The sequence below is a fragment of the Actinia tenebrosa genome, unplaced genomic scaffold (genome assembly GCF_029948245.1).
Source record: "Actinia tenebrosa isolate PJP-AT-01 unplaced genomic scaffold, QUT_ActTen_1.0 PGA_scaffold17__23_contigs__length_9995812, whole genome shotgun sequence".
Lineage (NCBI taxonomy): Eukaryota > Metazoa > Cnidaria > Anthozoa > Actiniaria > Actiniidae > Actinia > Actinia tenebrosa.
Window position 1 is genome coordinate 2,531,325 of NW_028292577.1, and position 15,854 is coordinate 2,547,178.

The 15,854-nt window shown below is 36.3% G+C and overlaps 3 protein-coding genes across 3 annotated transcripts; 2 read left to right on the forward strand and 1 right to left on the reverse strand.

Moving 5' to 3' along the window:
• Positions 1–204: 204 nt before the first annotated feature.
• LOC116306725 (mannose-1-phosphate guanylyltransferase catalytic subunit beta) lies at positions 205–4,590 on the forward strand. The gene is made up of 9 exons (XM_031716818.2): positions 205–481; positions 832–921; positions 1,783–1,865; positions 2,030–2,145; positions 2,312–2,409; positions 2,866–2,934; positions 3,276–3,334; positions 4,012–4,108; positions 4,498–4,590. Exons 1-9 carry the CDS (start codon positions 290–292, stop codon positions 4,522–4,524), a joined length of 831 nt encoding a protein of 276 aa, XP_031572678.2. The 5' UTR covers positions 205–289; the 3' UTR covers positions 4,525–4,590.
• Positions 4,591–4,966: 376 nt separating this feature from the next.
• Positions 4,967–8,142, forward strand: LOC116306726 (E3 ubiquitin-protein ligase MARCHF8). Its single transcript, XM_031716819.2, has 3 exons — positions 4,967–6,142; positions 7,151–7,435; positions 7,802–8,142. Exons 1-3 carry the CDS (start codon positions 6,008–6,010, stop codon positions 8,111–8,113), a joined length of 732 nt encoding a protein of 243 aa, XP_031572679.1. The 5' UTR covers positions 4,967–6,007; the 3' UTR covers positions 8,114–8,142.
• A 1,606-nt stretch (positions 8,143–9,748) lies between these two features.
• Positions 9,749–15,332, reverse strand: LOC116306720 (ORM1-like protein 3). Its single transcript, XM_031716812.2, has 3 exons — positions 15,100–15,332; positions 12,671–12,822; positions 9,749–12,218 (listed from the first exon to the last, which is right to left on the reverse strand). The coding sequence occupies exons 1-3, from the start codon at positions 15,271–15,273 to the stop codon at positions 12,080–12,082; spliced, it is 465 nt and encodes a 154-aa protein (XP_031572672.1). The 5' UTR covers positions 15,274–15,332; the 3' UTR covers positions 9,749–12,079.
• Positions 15,333–15,854: the final 522 nt, after the last annotated feature.

Genomic DNA, 15,854 nt, shown 5'->3' on the forward strand with positions numbered 1-15,854 from the left:
GTACCGGCAGAATTCACTTCACAAGTAAATCAAGGACCCGACCTCCGTTTTTTCATTTGTTATTTTTCGAAATTGAGATAATGGAATCAGGTATATATATCTTTACTATAATGGCGGATTGTTTCCCAAAATTTATCAAAATATCAATCTCCCCACCCCCTCCTCCCAGATAAACATTATTTTTCCCACAATTCAATATTTTCAATATGGCCGACTCATAAACCTCATAAACATCCACCAGCTATTGTTTTACGGGTTATAATGTGTCATTGTCTAGTTTTTATTCACGATGAAAGCTCTTATCCTAGCGGCTGGCTATGGAACAAGACTCGAACGAGATCTCAAAGTCGACACTAGCGGGAAATATGACCATTTGTTGGGAATCCCGAAACCTTTGATGCCCATTGGCGGGAAACCCTTGATTACAAGATGGATGGAATGTATAGTTGACGAAGATTCTATCGACGAAGTTTATGTTGTGGTAAGTCGACGAGTTTCTTATATTTTTCGTGCTGTAAATGGATATGCTTTATTTTTCAATGCTCTAGGAAAGGGAAGGGAAGGTGAGGCCACTACGAGGATCGTTCATAGTCCCCACCCCCCTCCCCCAAATATACTGTTGCATAAAAATTGGTCCATCGTTCGCTAAGTTCTGTTTATTGTAAAAGTGCTGTGCATTTTTATTTAAACCCTCTCAAATATTTTTGGTGTGCATCCACCTTTTGAGCCTGATATTTTAATGACCCCCACTGCCCTTCCTCCCCAGTAAACATTGGATAGGTCTCTTAACTAAGCTTTCTCAAATAATTTTTGTTGTTTTTGTTTATTTAGACTAATTCTAGATATCTAGAAATATTTCAGCAGTGGTGCAAAGACTGGCCCAATGTAAAAGTCATTAATGATGGGACTATATCAAATGAGGTTTGACAAATGTTTTTACATTAAACCTCAAGCCTGAAAAGAGCTATTGACTCATAGGCCATGAGGGCGAGAGGACTAATTGTTTTAGTCAAATCATACTAGTTGGTCAAAGATATAAATGCAAACAAGTTTTAAATTAAAGGTAAATTTAATGTTTCAGTTTTCAAAGCCGGCATTTTTTGCTACTAGTAGTCTATAACTTATATAGTAGTAGTAGGTCATCCAATCAGAACGCAACATAGATAACAGACCACTAGTTGGATTTGACTAATTTGATATAGACGGAGTTACCTTAATGGACCCTTTTTAAAATTGTCTTGAATATGAGGCTAACATGAAAATACAAAAGAAATGCCACAAAATGTATATTGAGAAAATTAACAAATTGACATCAGATTTTTATGTGTCTGTCCTCTTATTGACGATAAATTGTGTCATCACATTGTCCAAGTAGTGCGGATCCACAAGACGTAGCCGAAAAAACGGAAAAAATGTGCGCTTGTTGACGTCAGCTTTATCTGTCTGTCCTTTATTGATGATAAAAAATAACTTATCAGTGTGCGAGAAATTTGTAAGTTAATGTTATTAAAAAAGTGTGATTTCTTTTGTATTTCCATGTTAACCTCGCATCCAAGATTACTTTTGAAAAGGTTCCATTAGGAATTTGAAACACATACAATGATAAAATTAGAAAATGAGAAAACCAATACAATACAAGTCTAATATGGTATTAGGCTTAGCCCATGATGAGCAGAGCAGCATATAGAACTGACCTTGCACTCCTTCCAAAATTATTTTCTACACGTTATTTTGACAACAGTCAGAGCCATTGTTCTTTTTATTTCATATATGGTTATAAAGTGCAGACTAGGAGCAGTAGGAGCCATACAGTTATGTTTGCATCAAATTAAGGATACAAGTGATGATCTTATAATTATTGGTGGGTAGGTAACCCAAATGCTTGTTTCGTAATTATATTAAAAGTTATTTAATTCAAAAATATGCATAATTTTTTACTGTACTATCTTGAGTGTAATTGGTTGATTGGCTATAACTCTTATTGTTTTTTTTAATACAGCGAGGCTATAGCTTTGTTTTTTTTATACAGTGACACACTGTTTTTGGAAGACTTTGAGATTAAAAATGTTTTAGAAGACTTCAAGCAGAATAAAGAGCAAGTTAAAATAGGAGCACAGGCCCTGTGTTACAATTGCAAAGATGATGGTATGTATAGCCTAGTCTTAGCTTCCTACCTGTAGTGGGTCAGTCTGTCTGTCCATCTGTCCATCTGTCCATCACTCCATCTGTCCACCCAGCCATCCATCCATTCATCCATCTTCCTGTCTGTCTGTCTAACTTTGTCTGTTTGTTTTTATGTTTCTTGATATAGAAACGACCAAGTTTGGAATATTAGAGGTTGATGAAAATCATAAAGTGACGTCTTTCCTGGAAAAGCCAAGTCCTGATCAAACATTATCTAGATGGGCTGTAAGTATACCATTCCTTTTGCTGTGGTCTGAGGGAAACCAAAATAGCTACAACGTAGTTCTCCAAGTTCACCTTTGAACCAGCAGCTCAATACACGGAAATAACGTATGGCAACCAATTTAAAAAACCTTGTTTTAGACTGACTAGCCTCATGTGAGAACATGCATAACATTACTCATTCTACTTTTTTATATATAGACTGAGTGTTAAATGGTTTTAGAAAAAGTGGCGTGCACGTTTGCTATGTTGACAAAACTTGCTTAACAGTTTGCATAAATAATGTCTTTTGCCAGCCTGGCTATTTAAGAACTAGAATATAGACATTGATATTGACCACAACTGTCTAGAACAATGTATCTCAACCACAGACACTCCAGACTTAAATACCCTGAAAGATCTTATTTTAATCGGCTTTAACCCCCATAAAAAATCCCCATGCTTTTTTTCCCTCTACAGTGCCCTTGTTTTTACATCTTCAGCCGTGACGCCTTTCCATTGGTCAAGAAATTTCTAGAGGAGAAAAAGGTTTGACGTCATATAGCCAACATAAACAACAACGTCCTACCAGATTATTGGGGGCAGAGGAAAAAGCGCACTCAGTTTACACCACATTTGAGGTTTACTTTGAGGGTTTTTCTCTGGGTTCTCTCGTTTTCTTATTCCTTTTCCTTTCCTTTTCCTTAAATCTTATAACTTAACGATCATTAGTCAAGGGATAATTTACGGTATGCATTTAAAAAATGACAAAAAAATTGAAATGTTTACGGTTCGAGTGCCCTCAGTGTAAATCCTCTGGTTCAACCTTATAAAAAGTATTTAAAATATCGCTTAGTTCTTATTGATCCAGCTTCCTGATTTTCCTGCAGGATTCTCCATTACGAGAAAGAGACGCCCCCGGCAATTTCATTCGTTACCTCTGCACACGGTAAAAGAAGAGACTCATTTACGTTCATTTTAATTTTTATGAAATGCTTTTCAAATGCGACACAAAAACTGATAAAATTTAACGCGCGTGAATTTCAGTTGATGGTAAGAGACGGAAACAGAAAACTTCAAGTATCTCGCTAGCCCGCTTAATTATGTTATTATGGAGAACGTTAACAGTGTGTTTTTTGTTTGTTTGTTTGTTTGTTTGTTTGTTCAAGAACAAAAAACCGATGCTGCCCCATGAGTTTCTTTTGCACAGAGAAACTTGTGAACTTGAATTTGTGTGCGCATTGGCTTGCAATACAGAGTTCCCGTTACTCGTAAAATAACATGTAAAATACGCCGCTTTTTTGAAACATTATTGGCTAAGAATTTTTCGAAGAATAGAATTAATACCAGGATTGTCAGGGTCGGATTGGCTATCGCCGTATAGTTTAATAACTTGGCTTCATGTATCAACTAAAGAAATATGGCCGGCATTAGCTTCGTCGTTTTATGATGAACTGAACGAAGTCCTATCTATTTTAATTCACGATTTTAATTGCCAACAATTGGTATCAAGCTTGCTACTAACTTATCGTTTCAGGAAGCCCATTCTCTGTTGCTGAAACATGCAGCGCGTTATGACTTTGCCACAGCTATAGAGTAATCTTTATTTTTTTGGCCTTATTACAGGCTTCCTGTATACGCTTCAATCATTTCTGGACGTTTTGATGTTGGTGGACTTCAATCCTACATCGAATGTGATCAACACTTTCTTCAGCACAACAAGGTATACTGCGAATCTTCTTGTCTTTCCCTTATCATATTTATTTATTTATTTATTTATTTATTTATTTATTTATGTACGTACGTACGTACGTATGTGTGTGTGTGTGTGTGTGTGTGTATGTATGTATTTAATTGTTTGTTTGTTTGTTTGTTTATTTATTTATTTATTTATTTTAGTACTTTTGGTTTTGTACGTTTGTTTGTTTTTTGGTTCGTTCGTTTGCTTATTTCTTCGTTTTTTTTTTGTTTTTTTTTTTTGCGCGCGCGCGTGATTTGCTGACGTAAATTATTGTTATGTCTTCCTATGTCCCCCGCTCTAGACCAATCAGAAAGCGAGAAAATTCACAAATGTGGTAAAATTAACCAATTACATCTATTTTTGCTTGACAGGCAGGAAAAACGAAAGCAGAGTCTTAGAATTATTTCTTATTTTCGTAAGCACCTTGTAAACAGTCTGGAAAGAAATGAAAAGCTTTACATTTATGAAGTGTTTAAGTATTTATAACTTGTTTAAAAATTATACACTAGGGCCGCGAAACGGGCTGAAGATAAATTTCAGAAAATAAATAGACTCGGTTCGAAAAATATGAGATAACTGGTGATAGGAATTTCCGTCTCAAGAGTGCTTCAAACACAAACAATAAACGAATATTTCTGCCTTTGGCTATCATCGAACTGAGTCTGAAATAAAATTTAATCCACTCAACCTGCATGCTTACGTCATTGGGGAGGCTCCCATCTTTGTGAGCAAAGCCGACAAAAACAATCACTAACTTAATTTTTTCGGTTATCTATACAACACGAAAATTAGTTTATTGTTATGCAAACGCTGCAGTTTTCTTTTTTTCCCCCCACCAACTAACGAGATTGGAATTTTATGGCACTATGGACGCCATAGTCCGGCACATTACTACTTAAAAATGGGACGTTTTTCGGACGTGAAGCCAGTTTTCAATTCCAGTTATTTTTTGATCCAAATAAAAAAATTTAAACTCGACGAATTATTTATTACACTGTAATGGTTATTAATTGATATTATCGGCTTGTGCTTTAGAAAGCAAGGTCGATCTCCAAAACATAGTTTTAAGACATACAAATAATTATAGCGTGAACATGCATACACCAAAGCGGTACCATACGATTAGAATTGAAGTTTGACTATATCTGCCTTTATATTCTATATAAAAAATTCAACCGGAAGATTGACGTTGGCGATGATGAACTATTAAAAATGTTCTTCTGCTCCATTTTTAAATTGAACTTCGTTTTGAATTTGAATTTGAGGCCTTGAAAAGATATATACCGTATTTTGCTCACTCCGGCAGTGTGTGGCTTTGCCATGCGACTCCACGAAATTTTTTCAACTCGCTTGTACGTTCTTAGATTTTGGGATTGATGCTTGCATGAGACTTCCGACTCTCCCGTGACAAATATTAGAAAAATATATAATTCTATAAGACCTAATTAGAAGTCGTATCGTCATAATAAATGTACTCATAGGTCTAAAGCTCTAAGTGTTTTTATTATGAAAGAAAATAAGACCAAATTAGTTCGTAGGCTTGTCTTCTTGAACATTCTACTAATTATTTCTGGTGGCAGATATGTGGTCTAGTGAAGGTCAAGCTCTATTTTGTAAACATGATAAAATACTTGCAAATAGATAAAGAAATGAATATTTATAACACGCACGCTAAAACCACGTTTGAGAATAAAGTCATAACGAGTTGTGATTCGTGTCTCTTGTGCGTGAATTTCAGTTTCTTTGACCGCTTAAGACGACAGAGTACAATACAATACTTTATTAGTTCATTCTATAAAGAGTGAAAGCAAACAGGCGACAAATCTCCTTATTCAATTCTGTCAATTCTACGAAAAAAATTCCTAGGAGAAAACTAGGGATATGGAGGAAATCTCTCAAGACCAACAGAAAATTATTCAGGAAGCGAAAGATGATGATTCAGCACAGGATATGGTCCTTGACGCAGTACTATATTCATTCAAAAGTTTTAAACAACCTACAAGTCCAAGGAATGAGGTAGGTCATCTCTGTTTTCAATTTTTTTCAAAGTCAAATTTTGACGAGAAATACTTCAATTCATTAAAAGGATAAACTGGCAAATCTTTTGAAAGATAAGAGCTCCTTTATTACTTTTCTTTTCTTTATCAGTGTCGAGATTATCACCATGGAGTACGTACTATTCAAATGTTCCTTGTTTTTCTTTTATAATTCTTGGTTATTGACAATTTTAGTTGAAGAGGAATAATGAAAACCGTGAGGGAAAGGAAGTTTTTTAAAGAAAACAACTTTTTTGTGTAGCTATCTATCGAGAAGTTATGCAGCACCGTTGACTGACAAAAAACCTACTCTTCCAATTCCCATCCGCGGGTAGATCATTATCGATTTTTTAATTATACCAAAATATAAATACTATAAAAACAAAAAATCTGCGACTTTTCTATAGGTGGCCGACTGTTTTTCTTTAAATTATTGTAATCTCTCAATAAAATCTTCGTATTCGGTCATAATGTTGACTACCTGTCTGTTGATACCATGAGACTTGAATGGTTTTTGTGTTATGATTGGATGTTGAACGAGCATGAGAATTGTGTGGGTCTGCATGTGTGTGTGTGGAGGAGTGGGGTGGGGGAAGTGTTGTTGGTTAGGGCTACCCACAATACACCGCTCCCGCGTTCATTATTCTGCCTCCCTAGTTATTCTGTTGCCACGTCGGTTAAGTTAAAATGTGCATGCGTTATGCATTTTCAGCAATCGGTGTCTGTTCCATGCTGTATATATAGAGACAAACAGACACCGATTGCTGAAAATGCATAATGTCTCTCTTAGAACCAATGCATTCTAAACGTACATTTAAAAAAATTGATAGCTACTAAATATCTTTAAATAAATTTGAGTTTGATGGTCGGACGTTCTGTATCCCATTGGGAAAACACCCATTTGTTTGGGTAATACTCGAGTATAGCCATTGGGATAGGACGTGGGTATGGATTTTAACATATTATATCACCTGACTGTTTATTTCAGGAGCCACTACTTAGTTACAAACAACAAAATGTTAGTATTATTCCAAGCAATAGTACTTCATTATCAGCCAGTGATGGAAGTGAGCTGGAAGGCAAGGTGTGTAGGATCTGTCATAATGGAGGTAACGAGGAAAAACTCTTGTCACCATGTCGATGTTGTGGGAGCGCGAAGTATGCCCATCAAAGCTGCCTGATGACTTGGTTTGAGAAGAAAAAGAACAAGATTTGTGAAATTTGTTTATATGAAGTGAAATTGGTACGAAAGGGATTTAAATTTCCTACCAGGGTGAGTGACGTGGAACCTTTTTAAGTTGTTTTATATTCATTATTCTTGATCTGTCCACCGGCCGTTTGTTCCGTCACACCCGTCAAGTCCATCCGTCAATCCATCCATCTATCTATCCCATCACATCTCGTCTGTCCGTCTCTCCTGATCCCACAATCCATTCACCCAATCTGTCCCATATCGATTTTCCGTCCATCCTTTCATTTCATCCATTATCGATCTATCCTTTCATCAATCCGTCCAATATCAACTTGTATCTATAATCCGTCTCTTCGTTCAATCCTACCCCATCCTTAAACCACCCATCTGATAGGAAAAATGTGAAGTTCTTTTTACATAATTTGTTATTTTCATGATTTGTTCCAGTGGAAGCTGCCCGGAACGTCATGTAACTTCGTCACGTTTCTCTTCATGTTCTACTGTCTAGTGCTTACAGCATTCATTTCAATGGTACTATGGGTAGCATCTAATGGCTGTACAACAACAGTCTGTGTCGTACTCTACTTCGTCAGCATTCTCTCTCTCATTTATTTTACGTACTGCTGTGGCTTTATGAAGCAGATTGTACATTACTTGACTGACTGTTTGGACATGAACAGAGAAGTTACCATCTTGAATAGAGCAGAAGACTGTAAACCAATCAGATCATCGATCATAGAAACTGGAATAACGAGCTAGCAGGAGTTGATCCAGGCATCGGAGCAAGGAAGGGGGGGGGGGGGGGGGGGGCAAAACTGACTTCTAATTAAACCAAATTAAAAGGGGTTATGCTGCGGCACCTTCGGCTCAACCTTGTCTCCTGACAATGCCCAGCATAAGATTATAGTACGTAAATATGATTGCATGCGGGGAGTTAACTGCTTTTGGGCCTATGAAGCCGGACCCAAGGAAGATACGATCACAATAGCCGTAGCTAGACAGTTTCGCGTTTAGTTTTTAAAATCGCTTCAAAATCATGATTGACTTTTATTGTATTGATAAAAAAACCTATTCATATCAATAAAAATAAAAATTGCGCTAGCGATATTTCCTTATAAGAAAAATGAACTTCAAAAATATCCATAAAGACTTCTTGAGCATCAGCATATTAGACAAACGCTAGCCACGGAGGTCACAGGAGACGATAAAGTGGTTCTCCACGCATGATTTGGGGCTCTCCTCTCTGAGCATCAGCATATTTGACAAACGCTAGCCACGGAGGTCACAGGAGACGATAAAGTGGTTCTCCACGCATGATTTGGGGCTCTCCTCTCTGAGCATCAGCATATTTGACAAACGCTAGCCACGGAGGTCACAGGAGACGATAAAGTGGTTCTCCACGCATGATTTGGGGCTCTCCTCTCTGAGCATCAGCATATTTGACAAACGCTAGCCACGGAGGTCACAGGAGACGATAAAGTGGTTCTCAATGCATCATTTGGGGCGCTCCGACCTTTATCTTCCATGCAAGCTTTCAGTCCCAGGCCTGTTATGCGCTGAGCTGGAATTCCTTAGCGATCGAGAAAGCAAGTGCGACTTATGGTACCAGAGTATTAACAGCACACCGGCGACACCAACAGCAAAAATGTTGTCAGGCAGTTTGTCAGATACGAGTGCCCAAAGTTTAAGAGCAGCATGGGCTGTCCGCTTGAGGGTAAGACGAGTGCAAAGGCGAGGGCACGTCTTTGGGGAATGTTTGGGGGGGGGGGGTTATTTATTTTTATTGTTCCACCGCTATTTTATGCCTTTTCCATTGCTGCACAAAATTAGCCACGCGGGACTGAGGGCGCTGTTAAAAAAGTGAAACTTTATATTAACAAACGAAATAGTATTGAAACGCAGTACCGCGAACCGTTCTCTGCGAACCGCCAGGTTCCAAGGTTCTGGCTCTTAAGAACGTCCCTCTCACTTTTACTCAGTTTAAAGACTTCAAACCCTTCTAAAATGTATCGTGAATGCGAGGTTAACATGGAAATACAAAGGAAATCACGTTTTTTCTCGATGAAATTTGTGGAATTTCTTCTGTATTTCCATCGTTGTCTACAGATAAATCCAATACTATAGCCATTTAAAATCATTTTATAGAGTGAAGGCATTTAACCCGTGAAATACAAAATACTAGTCAACGTGTAATAGTTAAATAGACACAAAAGAAAACAATGGAATTAGGGTCTACTAAAGTGTATTAGTCTAATATCTACTTCACGGGTTTAATGACTTCACTCTAATGTAGCCTGCAGAGCAGGCGTTCTTGTGATGGGTTTGAGGAAGAATACTCTAATGAGCATTATATAGCTGTAACTTTTTGATTTTGGAAGAGTTCATAGGTACGAGTCAATAATATAGCATTTTTATTACACTGATATCAAATCAAGAACAATAGTAAACAAGACATCTTTTACATACTCATTTGTAGTAATTAATATAATAATATCTAGCATCACATTCCCAATTTCCTCTATCCCTTGCAGACTTTTATTCAAAAAATCAATATCAAAAATAATGATAAATAACGTTAACTGAACTAATAAGGCAAAATCTTGAGTCCAAGACAGTGGCGGATTCAGGATTTTTCAAAGGGGGGTTCCGTTTCTTAAACTGTGTATAATTCTCTTTTGTTTAGTCGATATTTGACAAAAAATTGGCTCTAATCACCTAATTTACTATCTAGTAACGGACCAAGCTATAATAACACGACCCAACGCAAAACTACTTTTTTTTAATTGAAATCTATATAAGACATATTTCTATTACCTAAAAGATCAAACCTTCAAGGCCGGGGGTTCCGTGGACCTCTTCGACCCCCCCCTGGATCCGCCACTGCAAGAGAGCTTGACTGTCCACATTCTATAATCATCCCCCTGAAACAATCTCCTTTGCAGCTAAAATTTGATGACAAAATTTAAAACCTTGAATTTCAAATATACTTATAAGTAGGATTCTATTGGCCGCGTTTTCCTCCTTTAGACCCCTTGCACTAGTTCTCTACCCACTTTGGGTTATAACCACTTTTCTTCTCCTAAAATTTGAACAAATTTCTTGTGAAAATGTTTTTTATTGGTTCAAACCCCAATTTAAGACCACACGCAAGCTGCATTACCCTGTCAAGATACGTGTAATGTCTTCCTTACAAAGCTTTGCAGAAATGTGGCTGAGTGTTGCATTGAACTCTGGAAAAGAGATCTTCAAGGCTTTTCACCACTCTTACAATATGACAGATATATTAAGCACTCCATTTTGTCTCTCCCTAATAATATCGAAGGAACGTATTTAACTTAGGTTGAGCAAGCAAAAAGTGGTTTATATTGCTATGTTCCTGGTTGGATCTGGTTTTTGACGGAGAAGATCTTTGCATCAACCAACCAAGAAAAGGCCTGCACACCATGCAAAAGTAGGCTAACAGAGCAGATAAACAAATACATTAAACAAATTTTCCAGAATTTGCGATTTTCATTCTTGCAACATCATTTCTAGTCCAAGCTCAACTTTACTTCTATACTTGCATCAATACTGTCGTTTGCATCTAGGGGACAAACACCAGACATCAAAAACTTTTCTTACTGAAATGTTTGTCAAGAAAGTCTCTTTGACTTTCACAAAAACTTTAACATTTTTAGAAGCCAGTTATAAAGCATACATGTATTTTGATGTCTGGTACTCGTGCATAGATGCAAACGATGGTAATAGAAAAACCATAATGAAATCACAAATCACAACTGTTTTATACTATAATAGTCACTGCAACCCTTGTTAACAAAAGATACACAATCTGCATTTTCTCCAGGAAGTATTTTCACATGAACGAGCTAATCGGGGTCTCAGCCCCTAAGTTCCCAGACCTGCTGGGAATGTCCAAAGTGTTATATCATCCATGTTATACATGTGCAAGGATTTACACCTATATCTTTTGTCAATTAAGGGCACAATAAACTTTGTAATAACGATAGATTTGATCAACTTAAATTAACTTAGCTTATACCAATAATTCCTATTAAAAGACTGTTGCTGGAGTTTTGAAACATAATTTTTACATAAAACTTCAGCACAAATCACATAAATAATTATACCTAGCTAACAGACTGTGCAAAAAAATAAATTGTTGATACCACACCTTATAACGTTTGGCAGAAAAGAGTGTCTCACTGATAAGAAAATGCCAGCTCAATCATCATCATTTATGCCAATTGTGAATTTTCCACCAAGACCTAATGCCAAGCACTTCAACTTTTCACAGTAAGGTAAGATTTTCTTTGACCAATAATACAGTTTTGAATATCCTTGTTGCTCAGGGTTAGCCTTAAAGTTATGTCAAATATTCATGTGTTCCAGTGAAGGTGCATGGAATTACAAAGTTTTCGTATATTAGACATAACTGGTGCATTCTTTACTTTACCAACGGTTGTTATTTTTCTAATATTTTGACACTTAAATGAAGCTAACCCTGAGAAACTGTACTCAAGGAACAGAGTGTTATTTTATGAAATTGATAAAGCTGATGTATAAAATAATGTACTCATGCATAAGCATATATTGCCCATGCATTTCACTCTCCACAGTCAAATCAATTTTTTCTTTACACAAACCATTGCATTGTAAAGGAATTTTTGCATAATATAAGATATTTTTTAGACCTCCATACTTCAATCAACTGTAGTTAAATGACATTTAGTATTTGTTCAAACCAAACAGCCTGACCTTGTACATCTGAGGAAACTTTGGTATCAGAGATAAAACAACCAAAGAGACAGCATTAACTAGAAAGTGGACACCATCATAATTTGTGTAAAAGCTGGTGATCATAAACCTTTTAGAAACAAGAACAAAAATATGTCAGTAAAACACAAGTTTAGTGTTGCAATGTGTGGGTGTGAGCATGCTCAGTGCAAGCCTGCCCTGGTGATAGACATCCCACATCAAAAAAATGGAATTTCAGCTCTTGATATAAATAGCTTGTCCACCCTTTATTGGATAATAAGTTTGTACGTTTTTGTATGGAGCCTGAAAGTAAGCTTCACGTAACGTTCGTAGGCAGATGATGCAAGACAATTGAAATACGTTTAATTATCAATCTGCTAACATCTTAGTGAGTGAGTGAGTGAGTGAATGAGTGAGTGAGTGAGTGAGTGAGTGAGCGAGCAAGTGACACATTTGCATATTCAGACCCCTCACAATAACTTTTTTCTAGACTTTGCGTATCCACAAGTTAATAATTAAAAATTATACAATTTTTGATATGAAAATATGATGAATACTTACAGCAATATAGGAACAAGGGTGAAAAACTTTCTTGTAAGGGTAAACTGTGTTCCTTGGTCAATCTGTTCCCAATGTGTTAGACGCCTAGATCTTCCTTGATCAGATGTTTCAAATGGAGTACCCTTTAAGTAATGTAGAACTAAAAACACAGACTGTAGAGAAAAGAGATACGTCATATAATTATAAATAGTTCAACTAATATAAATTATTGAACTCATACAACTTTACTTTGACTAGCATACGCCTATTTCTAAAAAACGTTGTCGGTCCGCAGAGTCTGAAATTAACTTTTGAGCTAAGTGGTCCTTTGGACAACCATGTTCTAATTCTTAGGCATCCAGAGCAGAACTTAGGAGTCCCACTTGGACGCCATTTTGTAGAGCCTGAATGACAATGGTCAGCAGTTAGTCATAATGCAGAAGATGCAATAAAATTTGTCAGTGATATTCAATGGCTTCCAACGAATGCGTTATCTCGAATTTTTGAAAGTTTATCAGTTGAAAAATGAACTTTCTAGGTTTTAAGCAGAAGAAATATAATTTAGAATTATATTCGGACTTTACAGACTCTTTTATATTTTTATGAAAGAAAACACCTCGGCAAAAACGTAGGTTGTCATAAGGACAACCACATTCCAAAATTTAGTCATCATTTGCAAATTTTAGTCGTCCCTGATGACTGGACGACCGCTATTTTCGGACCCTGGTCTGACATCTAAAATGGGCGATCTGAAACTAAACATAATTTTTTGTTCTTAATGTTTTCTGGCTAAATACAAAAAGACTACAATGAAACTACATTGTTCAGCTGATCTCCTACCAACAATGGTTTTTTTTAATATTTGTATCAGGGCTATTGCATTTTGAGGTTTTCGGCCCTTTTTTTCTACCTTTATATTTCAAAAAAAGGCTGAAAGTCCTAGCTAGAAAGGAAGAGGAACTCTTGGGTGGAGTGGGAGGGATTGTTAGAAATAATTGCCATTGTGGCCACATCATTAGGGCTTCAACTATCATTTAAAAAATGTTGAATTATTGTCAATCGTTACCAAAGAATATGCAAAAACAATACATGTAAGCTGATATGATGATCATAACAAAACATGGCATTGCAGAATTAACCCACAGAGGATAGAGTATTAGTTAGGGGAGGATGGGAGTTAAAGATTATCAAAGATCATGGAAACTCTCTAACTTGGAATAAAACAGGCAAAAGAAAATGAAATTATTGCAAAGCAAGTGATGGTCCAGTAAAAACTTCTAAAACTTCTAAAGTTTCAAATTTTAAGTTTCAAGTTTGAAAGTTTAATTTCCATCAAGCAAACCTTCATTTGTTTTAAACTTTGTTATGTCATGTATTTGACAGCCCACCTGTAAGCACTTTCTATATCCCTTACGAAATTTTCATGCAAGTGACTCAACTATATCAATAATTTATAGCTTATTCTTGGGGTGCAACCACATGACTCAAAATCCCTTGAGATATAAAGAACAGTGAAATACATGTAGCCACAATGTTGGTTGATCTAACAAGAGAAGCTAATTAATGAATAATGCTTCGTTATTGTCAACTATCATTACAGCCATGGCATAACATGCACCCCAAGAACAAATTCTTATGTTACTACGATTTTCACAAACATGTAAACTCTGTGTTTCGTGCTGAAAGTTGGTTTTTCATTGCTGTCAATCAAACCTAATCAGTCAGTACCTTTCATATTTTTGACTGGCAGCAGTGAAAAACCAAATTTCAGTGTGCAACTTGGAAACACAGAGTTCGCATGTTTATGAAAATTGCAGTAAGCTTAATTCAAATTTGTTAGATAAAAATGTCTTATAACAAAACTTGCTATTCAGTTAAATCTTGAATAAGTACAAAAATCAATATGGAGTTGGAGCAAAGTTTATCAATTAAAATAAATAAATTAAAAAAATTTCAGAAATGATTTTAAAAATTTAAATATAACGCAAACAAACTTGTAAGGTTTACATTTTCTTATATGTACAAAAATCAATATTTGTTCAGCTGTAGGAAACCATCTTTTTTCAATTTCCCTGACTCTTCTGTTGTTTAAAACTGTCACTATTAAACGTTTTGAAACGAGAAAAGTTACACTATTTTTAGTATTTACTTAAGCAGGAGCTAATTATTTATATGAATTAATCTTCAAAACACAAAATAACAACATTAAGCATAGCAATGAACAAAGATTTAACCAGTTTGACGAAAATATTTTGCATGATGTTACGTGAGATAAAACAGTTTTCCAAAATGAATCCAACTATAAGAGATCTTAAACTTTTCGTAAGTACTCTACATTCATAAGAGGAGTCTAGTTGATGATATGAGTGCGAGGAGAAGACCTAATTAAGGATCTAAGCTGCAACATGAATCAGAGAAAAGTTGATGGAAAAGGAAAGTATCATTCTTACCACGTTATGTACAGTATTAGTGATGGTCCAGGCGGTGGCTGTATCGAGGAATGGCACACTTAAAATCACAAGATGACCGATTATTATCAATAAAATATAAGTTAGCCATGCTCCTCTGCTATCCAGCCAAGCTTCATTGGGGTTGCCGATACTGTGGGCTGTTCCAACCTGCATATTTTCAAGGAATAATAAACACCACTACATTGGACTTGTTCTTGTTCTTCTTGTTCGCCTGGAAGGTGCAACTAGATGTGGGGCAATACTGCTGACCTGATGATGGGTTGTGATTACACAGGGAACCCAATCATTACCTTGGAGATCGCTTTCCCATTCCTTTTCTTTTTTCTTTTTCTTTTTTTAACATGTATACCAAGGGAGCACGGCATAAATAAATTTGTTGATTGAAATGAATAAATGAAAGAAATAGGAGGCGAGAAGAGGAAGGAGAGGAAAATCAGAAGAAAGGATAGACTTGTTTGCCGAGGAAAGGAAAACTAGAGAATCTGAAGAAAAACCTCGTAATTGACAGAGAAAAAAACCAACATCAAATCTAACGATGTATGGCATACAATGAAAACCTCAATAAATGTGAAATAAAATCTTAGCTGATCTAGGGGGCGGAGGGCGGCTAAGACGGGGTTGATCCAAAATCTAACCGATAGTAATCCCGGATTTGATTGGTATGGTGGGCGGTCTCACCGCCACGCCTCCTGTGCCCCACCCCTGTAATGTTGGAAGACTGGAACCCATTGAAA

What these genes read in the sequence shown, in the direction of transcription:
- LOC116306725 (XM_031716818.2), top strand. Translation starts at nt 290, where the DNA reads ATGAAAGCTCTTATCCTAGCGGCTGGCTATGGAACAAGACTCGAACGA. An exon ending in ATGGGACTATATCAAATGAG is followed by an intron (nt 922 to 1,782) that starts GTTTGACAAATG and finishes ATGGTTATAAAG; the next exon opens with TGCAGACTAGGAGCAGTAGG. An exon ending in ATTCGTTACCTCTGCACACG is followed by an intron (nt 3,335 to 4,011) that starts GTAAAAGAAGAG and finishes GCCTTATTACAG; the next exon opens with GCTTCCTGTATACGCTTCAA.
- LOC116306726 (XM_031716819.2), top strand. Translation starts at nt 6,008, where the DNA reads ATGGAGGAAATCTCTCAAGACCAACAGAAAATTATTCAGGAAGCGAAA. An exon ending in CTACAAGTCCAAGGAATGAG is followed by an intron (nt 6,143 to 7,150) that starts GTAGGTCATCTC and finishes TGTTTATTTCAG; the next exon opens with GAGCCACTACTTAGTTACAA. An exon ending in GATTTAAATTTCCTACCAGG is followed by an intron (nt 7,436 to 7,801) that starts GTGAGTGACGTG and finishes GATTTGTTCCAG; the next exon opens with TGGAAGCTGCCCGGAACGTC.
- LOC116306720 (XM_031716812.2), bottom strand. Translation starts at nt 15,273, where the DNA reads ATGCAGGTTGGAACAGCCCACAGTATCGGCAACCCCAATGAAGCTTGG. An exon ending in CTAATACTGTACATAACGTG is followed by an intron (nt 12,823 to 15,099) that starts GTAAGAATGATA and finishes TTTTCTCTACAG; the next exon opens with TCTGTGTTTTTAGTTCTACA. An exon ending in ACCCTTGTTCCTATATTGCT is followed by an intron (nt 12,219 to 12,670) that starts GTAAGTATTCAT and finishes TGTTTCTAAAAG; the next exon opens with GTTTATGATCACCAGCTTTT.